Here is a 12,940-nt window from a genome sequence, read left to right on the forward strand (position 1 = left end):
TAGTGGTAAATGCCGTGGATTGATCACGGTACTTCCGAAATGGCCCGAAGTCCTGACTACACACCGCTACAATGTTCACATTTTGTAAATTACCTAAACCAAGTGGACACATGCAAGCGGACGTAAATAAGCTGCTGGCTTAGTTGAAATGCAGTCAGTGTGGACACACCTTTGCACAGGATCGCGTCGAGGGCGAGTGCAAACATAGTGCATACCTAGAAAACGTGTACCTCTATTCGACATGAAACGAAGGGGATCAAAGCGATTGAACGTTGGGGCCGTCGCCGTATTGATGGTAAATTTCTGTCGGACTTCTGATATAGAGATAAATTTGATTACTAAATTTTGTTTGTAGGTATTAGACGTAGTTATCATTCAATTAGTCTTTATGAATAGGTCTCTTAAATTGAATAGTGGGGTTCCTTTGAAGGTTTAATTTGTTTGAATATATATAGTGTACTAGCTGTTGCCCGCGACTTCGTCTGCGTTTGATATTGTTTTTAAAGTATTCAGTATCGCTAAGCCTTAAATGAGTATAGTAGTATATATATAACATGTGACTGTCAATTTATTATAGACAAATAATTTGCAATAAAATAAAATTGCGACTATAATTAAAGACCTAAGCTATCCTATCTCTTAAGTTGGACCAGACTGCTCACGGTGTGCAAATTTAATTTAAAATCGGTTAAGTAGTTTAGGAGTCCATCGCGGACAAACATCGTGACAGGAGATTTATATATATTAAGATAAATAATATTATAAATGTCAATGTAAGTTTGTTTGTTACGCTTTCAAGCAAAAACTATGAGGATCGGCCTCATGAAACTTTGTGCACATATTGTTGGAAGTGTTAGAAGTAATATAGGATACTTTTTATCACGACGTTATGCTCGTTTCCTTTGGGAGAGGGGATGAAAGCGTTTGACGATTTATACCATAACTCCGACAAATTATAACCGATTTAAATAATTATTTTTGTACTACAGAGGTTATAATATGTTTTTAATTTTGTCAAAACTGTGGTTGGAGATAGAGGACAGAACTCCTCAGCGGACAGCAGCAAACCCCTCATTCAAGGCTTAGCGATACTGAACATTTTAATTTTTTTAGAACTACAACTAAATTTAAAGCCACATCAAAAAACAAAACCTAACGCAGTCGTGGGCAACAGCTAGTAGTGTATAAATTATAGCAAGCTGGCGGGGCCTGTTGTTATGTGTTTATATCGCTACCATATGACGGGCGGTCGGTCGAGGAATACTAGCAATTATGTAGAATAACTTTAAAGAAACATTTTAAATTCAATTTTGTCTATACAACGTGTAACAGATTCACTAAATAATGTTAAAGGATGCATAAGTATATTTCACAAGGAATCACCAATAATATTAAATATAAATTAAAAAGAAACATAAATTTTTCAATACTAACAAATTCAAAACATTCTTAGTTTTTACGTATGACAACCCTATTGAACATAAAAGACCGAAACGCGCATAGTACCTACGCTACGCGACGCATACTTAATAAAGTGATTTTAATTTTGCATGTGAAGTTTTGGGATGTATCTGACTTCTTTTAGAAAAAACTGAAGCCTCCGAAGTATTATTTTGATTTTCATTTACACGTTGTATGTCTGCTATGACTTATGAGTTTTAAACCGACTACAATAAACTAATAAACAAGAGAATATTCATATAACTGTTTACTCCACAACGTATTAATCAGATCTACACGGATTTTGATTTTTTTCATTTCACAGAGTATATCTAGTTAGGTTATATTTTTAGATGACAGAGCGCTGTTCAACGGACAACAACTAAAAACTCGAAATTAGTGCAATTGTTGAGTTACAATAAACAATATACCTAAAGTATTACCAAATAAATAACAGACAGTCCGTTCCTCTCAGACCAAGTAGATTGTTCATAGGGAGACGTTATCGAGAAATTCTCATTCCGGAATTGGACGGATCAATCGTTTATATACACTGTGTAAAGAATCGTGAAAATCCGGACGATGTGTATTGTATACGCCTCCACAGAAACGACGCAGGTGGCCCTGAGGCAAACGAGAGCTGATGTGGCGACCGGATGCCAGTACGCGCAACATAGGACGATATCAAGCCCCTTAGATCGACCGTAGGAAGGTAAGTGGAAATGCAATAGATATGCGTATGCTTGAATTTATTGTATGCACGACTGTACAAGGAGATCTTATAACCACAAAATCGATACCACAACAAAGAGACCGTTGAAGGGGAAATCTCGGAAAAGGAAAATAGATACATAAAAGCATTATTTTGTACGCAGTTATCCAAGTCGTTTTTTTTTTAATATTTACACATATTTGCTCTTATGTTTATATGTGTTGGTAGGCATATAGTTTCGTAACGATTGCTCTAAAAAGGAGACAGGCGGCATGTATATACGTTTGAGTTTTCTTAATTCCACCACAATTCTGAATGCTTTATCCGATTTTAAGGAATATTAATGAAGACCTCCCAGGCGCAACGGTGAGCGCTGTAATTTCAAGAAGGAGTTCCCGGGTTCGATTCCCGGCAGGGGCAATTTAGTAATTTATAGTCTGGTGGGAGGCTTTGGCCGTGGCTAGCTACCACCCTACCAACAAAAACGTGCCGCTAAGCGATTTAGTGTTCCGGTGCGATGTCGTGTAGACCGATTTGGGGTATGACTACCCTATTCCCTAACAGGTTAGCCCGCTACCATCTTAGACTGCATCATCACTTACTACCTGGTGAGGTTGCAGTCAAGGGCTAACTTAAAAAAAGAAAAAAGAATATCTCCTTTGGAGTAACAACTCTCCTTTCTCCGGATAAAAACAAAAAACAATAAAGCGCCTGTATATAAAGACTGTATAGCGCCTGTTTTATTTTATTACACAATTGTTTTCACCTCTAGCTAACACGGTAATAGATATTCAACGCCTCGGCGACTTGACTTTTCATGTGTAATTTTTAAACCGATCGGTTTTAAATATGCATAAACATCAAAACTTCCACAGAGTTAATTTTAGTTCAAGTAACAACTTTGTGGTGAGTACCCACTGTATTTGTTTGACTGGATGGCTCCAAGAGGCTTGTAACTTCTCAATTTTTAAAATAGCAACGTTTAAATGATATTTGTCACCTAATCGATTACGTAAATAAATATTCCTGTCAATAAACGTGACTTCAAAGATGGAAAGACGAAATTTCAGCGTTATCCTTAACGCCTTCTCTCCTAATTTCTTGACGTGAATACCTCAAAAATGCCGCAGCAAGTAAATAAATAATGCCCACATAATTATTTGACGAGTTGATGTAGACCCCGACTACGCTATTTATTCCGCCACCTTTATCATAATAGACAACATATAATAATATTCCAGTAGTTTCCAACAAAATAACCTGAATGACGGCCTAATGTTATATCGTTTTCAGTGTTGATATTAATGATTGTAATTTAATACCATTACAGTCAGTGCAGCCGGAGTCACAGATGAAACAAATATTATTTTATATTAATGCGAAATTTACGCGTGCACTGTAATCAAACTGCGTGTGCGGCCGACAGTGCCATAAGCAGTTTCTTTTAACTAGGTTGCTCGCGTTTTTCATCCGCATTTATTACCTTTTTTAACAGATTCCGTGGGAATCGTGTGTTTTTCTGGGATAAAAATTAGAATATGCTACTCACCGTCCTTTCGACTAAAACTACGCAAAAATCAATTCGATTAGTAAGCCACTAATCGAATTGATTTAGTTACAGTTAGGACCTGAAGGAAAGACAAAAAACAAACACATTTTCGCATTTCTAATATTACTAGCTTCTGCCCGCGACTTCATCTGCATGGACTTCAGAATTTGGTCTAAAGCTTCGCTCGTCTACAATTTCTAATCCTAACACGGGAACTATTTGAGAGATTGGTATAGAAAGGGCAACTCCTTTTCCATAGCATAGGTGATATGCATACCAAATTTAAAAGCTGTCTCGTAAACAATTTTCAGTTTTCCCTCGGAAACTACTTAAGAAATCGCCATAAAAGATAGCCTATGTTCTTTTCCGTGTCAAAGGCTACATGACTGCCAAATTTCATCCAAATCCCTTTAGCCGCTTTTGCGTGATTGATTAACAAACATAAGTAACGTAGTATTCATTTTAATTTTAATATGAAATTTCTCAAATTGTGCACATTTAACCGTCACAGAACACAGGCGCGGCGGTCCTCATGTAAGTTTGCATGTGTGGACTCTGTAAAGTGCAGTCAAGAACTTCAACACTGATAAAAAAGTTTCGGTAACTTGTTCAATAGCGTAATACCCGTTCGAGTATAGCCGAAAAGTGTATCTCCAAACTCCTTCAGTAGTTGGGAACAAATTGCGAACTGACCAATTTCGTAACGTGTTTGCAAAGTCCTTAAGGATGAATCTCTTTTTTTTTTCTTTTGTTCTAGTAGTTTCTGTCTTCGACCGTACCAATAGACAATTTTGTTTAATATATACCGAACGCAGTACTCCGATCTAAAGCGGTCCAACCGTATAAAAATATGCAACAGAGACAACATGGCAGTACGGCGTTTTTCTAATCGCGTCCAGAGACACCCAGCCAGTGGGAAACCGCCTGGGCTGATCTTTGAACGTATGAGCCCTACGAGAGTTTCTGCTTGCTAAGAGATGTCGAACAATACATATAGCGATATTTTCTTTCGCACCTTCTACCTTACTACTTTAGTCGCGATAGTAAAACAACGATAATGTAAATGATCGTTACCAATGTGCAACCGAACTTGCAATCAGCGAAAACAAAATAACGATATTTTTCTAACGGTTGAACGTAACTTTTCATTAAATGTAGGTAAGTACATCTTTTTCGGAGTTCTAAAAAACCCTTATATTTGAAGTGAGACGGTTAATTGGTCTCCGATTGCACAATTTTGTGCACTGAAAGACTTACAAGTCTCACAGAAAGGTTTTTTACAAATCTTTCTGTGTTCATTCGGTATTTATTTATTTATTTACCTTTTTCGACTTGCCTATACTTGTAGTCGTGTCTATAATTTGTGACTTTTTATTTCAAACGGCCGCGGCGCACTTTTACCTTTGCGTCGTAGTTTGAAACCATATGACGAACTAGCTGTACCCCGCGGTTTCACCCGCTTAACTAAAGGTAAAGTGATTTTATAAATTATATTAATAAAAGTGCTTGCTGTCGTTAACTTGCCATTCGACCCCAGTTATAGCTAGTGCAAAGTTCAGAAACATATATCAATTTTTCATTTCATTTGTCTTGTAAATTAATTAACTAGCAGCGTATTTAGCTTTTACTTCTGGATCTCTTAACAAAAACCATTATTTAAAAGGCTGAAATCTTAATATTACTGGAATAGAATTATACCTTATAGTATAACATATAGTAGCTAAAACAAAACGCAACTTTTTAAAGAGCAATTTTTAACATCGGTCAAGAAAATTTTGGGTTTTTCCATCACAAAAAAGTGGTGGAAAAACTCAAAATTTACTTGACCAGACCAGAAAAGTGGAGTATGCCCAGGTTAACAGCACTTTGGAAACGTCAATCACACATCATCATCACCATCAGTCATCACATACCTAAGTACACATATGAAAAAAAAAACCTTTTCATAAAATAGTGTTTAAATAGCGAGTCGCTTTTCAAAGAAAATAAAACAAGATATGAATGTGGTTCGATTCTAGGCCTGTAAACTAGTTATTTATTCAAAATTCAAAATTCATTTATTTCAACAAGGCCTACTTTATAATCACTTCAAATATGTATGTTTGTAGTCTCTACCGGTTCGGAAAGTAGATTCTATCGGGAAGAGCCGGCAAGAAACTTAGTAATTCCTCTTTATATTCTAATTTTTACATTAAGCCAATATTGTGCTAAAAAATCACTCTATACGTTACTAAGAGTGATTTTTGAGAAATAATTACCTGAAATCGATCAACCTTTTTTCTTTATTTAATTGCTTTTTTCGTTGTTACCATAACGCAGTACAATTGACAAACATAGCAAAACTTACCTTTGGTTGGTTGCAATCTGAAAGCTCACAGCATCGCCGGTACGAAGAGTCACGTTGCCCTCAACATCGTCCTTCGTGTACGGCAAGAAGAAACATTCGCCTCTATTCTCATACGAGATCCTCCCGGTGTTATCGCCAGAGCCCTCGCCCTTCACCTCCGTGGTAACGACACCGGTGACCCGGGCCTCACTGAGCACCACCTCGGGGGCTATCTTGGTGACAGACGAAGCGATCGGTTTGCCAGTGCGGCGGTCATACGTCATTTCGAACTCGACAGGATCTCCGATCTTTAGATGGTCTATATTTCCGCCGAATTGACTGAAGTGGAAGAATAGGCGGGCCTGCCTCTCGCAACACTGAATGAAGCCGTAGGAATGCTAAAAACGATGTTTGATGTTAGCATTCACGCCAGTGGCGTGCATACAGGGTAAGCACAAAGTATGTCCTAAGCGGGTAGATGATATAAAATGAAAATAATCTCTCACACAACAACAGAGTAACAATAAACTTGAGGGTAAGCATAATAAGAGTTACAAAAGGCCTACCCTTAAGTGTTTATAGCTCGTACTGGAGATTCTCTCCATTTTATGTCACCTGTATGCACGCCACTGATTTACGCTTTTCGACATTCGATAAAAATTTCAAACCCAAACAACAAATTTTAAAAAAAGAATTCAACTAATTTGGGCAACATTCTGACTGATATTTTGATATTAAAGTTGTGGTATTACAATAAACATTTTTTATTTTATTCTACATTAAAAAATTCCATTCTATAATAAAACTCAATTTCGAAGTATGCAAAATAAGCAATTTTATATAAGTTAGATTTTCAAGTGAAAACTTCTCTCGCCGCGTGTAACTATTTTAGCATGGGCAATATTTAAAGGTTCGCGTCACCGACATGCGTCATGACAATGTGACGTACAGGGCTAGGCTGGCGGGGGCCGCCGTACAAGTATAGGCATATATACACTAATACATTGCCTATTATTTTTACTTGTGTTCACAACCATAGTATAAATTGTATCAACTATTGTGAACTGTATAAGACAGGAGTATAGAATCATAGTTATTGTTTTAATTTAAAAGTTAGGTGATAAAAAAATGTAATTAGGTGGTCACAGTAAAAGATGTCCAGGCATATATACACTTATACATTGCCTATTATTTTAACTTGTGTTCACACACCATGTCGTAAATTTGAACCAACTATAGTGAACTTTATAAGATAAGAGTATAGAATCATAGTTATTGTTTTAATTTAAAAGTTAGGTGATAAAAAAAAATTTACCAGTGGTCTTAATAAAAGATGTACAGGCATATATACACTAATACATAGCCTATTATTTTTACTTGTGTTCAAACACCATTGCCTAAATTTGTACCAACTATTGTGTACTGTGTAACATAGGAATAAAGGATCATAATTATTGTTTTTAGTTTAAAAGTTGGGTGATAATATTATTTTATTTGGTGGTCATAAAAGATAATAGTTAGACTTACAAGTAATTTTTCAATAATCCCTGTTTCCCTTATAGGTGGGTGATTTGTAGAGTCATACTGGGGTTGACTGTTGGTCGAACTAGATGAATAAACTCCGACTGAGTCTCCCATTGGGCATGAATCTAGGTTGTAATTGCCAAGAGTGAATCTGTTCCCGGCATTTGACTTGTTCATGTTATTGAAGTTATCTCTTGGAGAGCTGGGGTACTCACTGCTGAAAGTACCTTTGGACAAAATTAAATAGATCATAATAACACACTGGTGAAAAGTTATATTTACAGTGTATTAATTTGAGAGTGAACTAAAACTTTAAAAAACTATCAAAGATAAACAGGTAGGTTACAAGTTTTAGGTGTTGGCTGTAGGTTTAAAAGGAAATACAGGAGCAGAAAAAGGCTAAAGGTTACGTTTTTCTTGATGTTATAAAAAAAATGTGAACATTCAAACAGGTTTTATAACTGGATTTTGACTAAAGAAAAATAACAAACAAGCCAAATTTTCACATTTATAGTATTAATATAGATGCAAAATAATAAAGAACAAAAACAAGGCTAGATGAAAAGTACTTACCATTACGATAAACTTGTTTGACCTGCATATTTGATTGCTGGAGATCTAAAATGTCCTGTAGAGGGGAGGAGTGTGAATCTGGCGGCTGGAACATCTTCCACTGAGGATTGCTTGACATTTTGACAGTATCTCTCTTTGTATATAAGTCGAAAATCTCAGTATTATGTACCAATATATCACAGAAAAAAAGTGTTAGTGGTGTCAAAAGCTTCCTTTTCAAATGAGAATACTTTTCAAATCAAAATCACATCTTTGTCTTTGCATCTGAATACAGTTGACACTGGTAGTCTCTGGAGGTTCACTGATTTTTAACACCAAAATAACACTTGTGTTGCAAAACAAAACTAATTAGAAATAAACTACACTAGATCCTCAGATGTCTTCAATGCTTGCTGAATCGGAGCTCTGCTGTGTGTTGTTTGTATATTTATGGGTGGATCTTCACAACTACCTACTGCAAACGTTAATAACAATTAGTTACCACTTTATTCATTTCCATAGTAAACTTTTTAAGTCATGTCTTAATTCATGAATTGTTTTGCAGCAATAATAACAAAATGTATGGCCAAAATGTAATAAACAAAGTACCTACACGATCGCTAATAATTACTGAAGCTAAACTCGATGTTGGAGCACTATTGCGCGGGCCTAAAAACTCTTTACAACTCGGGAGCATAAAATGTATTTCGGCACGCGACGCGTCGCAGAGAGGTCTGGATAGCGTATGCCGTATCGTATCCTCTTCCCCCTGCCCCAACTCGCTCAGACGGTGTGTACGCACTGGACAATTGAAACAAACTGTTCCGATCAGACACAGAATCTAATAAAAAAACGGAACCGTGAGAACTATGTGTATCCCGTTTGATATATACTTAATATTGACTAATAAATATCACAATTTTCAAAGTATCACAATTTTTTAAGTAGTATTACTACCAAGCGTCGCATCGGAACATCGTTCCACATTTTATTATTGCTATCTAGGTAGGTATCGGCCGCCCGCGGCCCGAGTCGACCGCCGATGTGCAAAACTACCTAATATAACGCTACGGAAAGTTTGCATTCCACATAGGAAAGTCTTATTCTGTGACCCGTAACATTTATAACTGACCGCTTGTAAGTCAAGAAATTTTTAATTAAACCATCGTAGAAATACAGAAACACGTTCCTTAAAATTATCAAATCTCACCACGACACAGCACAGCACTGACGACATACCGCCATATTGAATGTCAACATAATCGCGCCTTTGGTCATACCCATAAAATTTGAATTTTGGTGTAAAATATTATTAATTTTATTATTTTGTTCGTTCCAGGATTAGCACTGACTAACTAGATTTAAATTGATGTACACAATTTTTTAAATTTTATGCTTGTTTTTGTCTAAAAGCGTAAATCAATCATACATTTGTTTTTCTCTATTTTACGGCTAATGGTTTGTCTTAATATTTTTTAAATAACAACCCGCTACAACCGCAATGTTTAATAAGTAATTGTTTATCGTCTCTTTGGTTAAAAATTATAACTTTTGCGAGTGGCCTTTAGTCGTTCTCTAATTTTAATAAATAAATAAATGTAAGCGATGAAACAGGAAGGAAACATAATACAATCGTATGCTAGAGCGAGAAAGGTATACGAGGTTACTATCGAAAACCCCTAGGAAATCTTATGGACCTCTATGGCCCTTGCGTGCACATTGATGAAATTAAATAGGTAGATTAAATACATTTTTTTAATCTCAGGTATTGGCTTGCCCGGGAACTCACAAAGAATAAAATTAGCGGTTTCACATTAAAATGTTAAACTATCATCATCATCATCATGTCCACCCCTTACCAGCCCACAGGAGACGGGTCTCGTCCCACAATGAGAAGGGAATAGACCGTAGTCCACCACGCTGGCCAAGTGCTAATTGGTGGACTGTTATGCTATTTAAATAATAAATTAGAAAATCTCAGATTTTCAATATTTTGTCCTTTTTCTACTAGCTACCATCCTTTTATTCAACACACACACACTTACACACTTAGAACTCTTACTATAAACATAGACCAAGGAGTATGGTAGTTGACCCTAAAGTTGACCAGGCACCGGTTGTTGACCACTTGCAGAATTAAGTGTAAATATTAAGACTACCCGGCATATTAAATTTATTTTTATATTATTATATATATATATATATAGTATATTGTATCGATTGGCTATAATTTGTGGCTAAATTATCAATTTGATATTTTACGGATAAAAATGCTTCAAGAAAAGATTTTATTATAACTAGATAAATAAATAGTAATAATAAACTAATCAACTAAAAGATCTTACTTATGTAGGTCTTATGGTTGACAACTGGTCACCAGTAGAAGTTTAAAATTTAATACTAATTTTTTTGATAATTTAACTTCATGTGTATGATACGACAGCAATATCCAATCATTAGTATTTATTAATAAAACTAATAATTGAAAATAATTTGACAATAAAATTAAATACGAAGGAAATTTTGCAAAATACTTCAAAGGCAAGTTTAAACGTTTTTATAAAGAAACAATTTTGTTTGGTCATATAAAAACATAACAATTTTGATTTATAGTTTTATTAATATTTCTTTGTAAAATAGTAATATCACAAATCAATCAATAATTATTGATTATACTTTTTAATTATATTTATTCATTTCTTGCTTTAAGAATTAACCAAATTTTTATTTAATTTAAATTAATTTGAAACAGACGGAGTATTTAGTTTTTTTTTTGTTGCCATTCGTTAAACACTTACTTTAGCGTTTTTTTTGATGTATTTCGAAGTTAAATTCATGTCACTTCAGAAAGAGAAACTCGAATACGAGGTTGCTATTCGTGGGGAAACTCCTGCTTACACTGTCCATAAGTTGAGGAAATAATCTAAATGTGGTCCTCTTTACCCCTCTAAGAACATTTGGACCAGCCTATCTTATGGGCGTGGCTGAAACTTTAGATAAAGTTGACACTGCACAAAAATAATTTTACATTTTTCTAAGATTTCCATAACAAATTCTAAAAAAATCTTCATCACATGTAATCAAACGTGATATACTTAAAGACAGTCGTAGTATAACCGAAATCACCAAGTTCTTTTTAAATTTTTAGTATTCTGATAACTACAGGTTTATTGACATTTCATTTCGTGAGTCGCTGTAAAATTTTATAATCTAACACTCATATTGTTTCACTTATACTATAGTGAATCTGAGAAAAAAAATTATTTATAAAAAAATTTAAACTTAAATATTTCATGGTAACATTGGACGAAAACTCTAATTTCAGAGAAACATCAGAACTCTACGGGATTAGAAATCAGAAATTCGCTTTTACCACATATTGTATGTTCAGTCAAGAACTTTGCCTACATCATAAATAATATTATATTAGTATAGAGTAGTAGCGTATAGTTTAGTGTACACTAAACTATACGCTACATGTTTAAGTCTAAAAAAGTGTTATTTGCAAGCTTACCTCCCGTGCAGATGTTTATTGCATTCTATAAATTTATTTACTATTGCGGATGAACTGGGACGTGAATTTTTTGCTTCATAATAATAATTAAATGAAAAATTTTATAATATTTTGTTTTATTACATTATCCATTAGGTACACGGCGGTAGAATACAAATACTACATTTTCTGCATAGGACACTCTTTAGTAATATAATTTGTTAGTCTGTGATATGGTTATTTTTAGCTCATTTTTAGTGATACTTGAAATCGATTATTATTAAAATCGATCAAATAAATCGATTTCATTGCGTAATGTGTGAATAATTATTTTAAATTTTATCATGTTTAGGCAAAGTTTCTATATTCTTTGATATCAAAAAAGAATTCACACATACTGTAAGTTGATTAGTAAAAACAAATTAAGTTTATAACTTAAAGTGAGTGATTCATTATGTTCGAACGCACTTTCGAAAGAACTATCAAAATTTTGAAGTCTGTGATATGGTTATTTTTAGCTCATTTTTAGTGATACTTGAAATCGATTATTATTAAAATCGATCAAATAAATCGATTTCATTGCGTAATGTGTGAATAATTATTTTAAATTTTATCATGTTTAGGCAAAGTTTCTATATTCTTTGATATCAAAAAAGAATTCACACATACTGTAAGTTGATTAGTAAAATATGAATTAAGTTTATAACTTAAAGTGAGTGATTCATTATGTTCGAACGCACTTTCGAAAGAACTATCAAAATTTTGAACCTGTTTCATAATTAGTTAAATACATATGAATGTAACCCATAACCGTTAACTATGAAGCCAACCAGTGATAAGCCCGAAATTAACAATCAGTCTTTTCCAAAATCTTCAGATGTCTAATAAAATAAAGTAGTTTTATCTTTTTCCAATTTTTTAATAACCAAAAATAGCACTACTGTCATAATCTGCAATCTTAAGATCATTAATTAGATTACTTTCATTTGAGAAACAACGACTACAACGTTCCTCAATAAATCATCTACATTATGCATTTTTAATGGCATTGTTTGGTTCAAATATACAAACAAATTGTTCTAGTTTATAATAAAAATTGCAGATAGTGATGCATTTCCTTTCAACAAATTTCATCAAACGACTGAGCTAATAATATATATTTACTACTCTTATAGCTTGAATTTAACTCCTTTGTTCGCGTAAACATTTACCAATCACAAATGTCCGTTCCTTACTGGAATACGTCCCCTACTCCAGTTTCACCTTACCCATTTATGTTAAACTGAGAAAGAACACACAGCAGTGTGTGTTAGGCAATCTTGTTCTGCTAGTGCATAGCAGAAC

The 12,940-nt window shown here is 34.3% G+C and overlaps 1 protein-coding gene across 4 annotated transcripts in view; it reads right to left on the reverse strand.

Moving 5' to 3' along the window:
• The window catches only part of LOC120636302 (cold shock domain-containing protein E1), a 99,793-nt gene extending 88,110 nt beyond the window's left edge, over positions 1-11,683 (reverse strand). For 2 of the 4 annotated variants that reach the window (XM_039907726.1, XM_039907723.1), the window contains exons 1-4: positions 9,314-9,482; positions 8,125-8,578; positions 7,555-7,778; positions 6,049-6,425 (exon numbers count right to left, since the gene is read on the reverse strand). In XM_039907726.1, the coding sequence (XP_039763660.1) occupies positions 6,049-6,425; positions 7,555-7,778; positions 8,125-8,242 (719 nt within the window). In that variant the 5' untranslated portion in view covers positions 8,243-8,578; positions 9,314-9,482. Of the gene's footprint in view, positions 1-6,048; positions 6,426-7,554; positions 7,779-8,124; positions 8,579-8,716; positions 9,179-9,313; positions 9,483-11,617 lie in introns of those variants that run through there. The other 2 variants (XM_039907725.1, XM_039907724.1) reach the window with 2 other exon arrangements.
• Between the last annotated feature and the right edge of the window lie 1,257 nt (positions 11,684-12,940).

The sequence above is a fragment of the Pararge aegeria genome, chromosome Z (genome assembly GCF_905163445.1).
Source record: "Pararge aegeria chromosome Z, ilParAegt1.1, whole genome shotgun sequence".
In the NCBI taxonomy this organism is placed as follows: Eukaryota; Metazoa; Arthropoda; class Insecta; order Lepidoptera; family Nymphalidae; genus Pararge; species Pararge aegeria.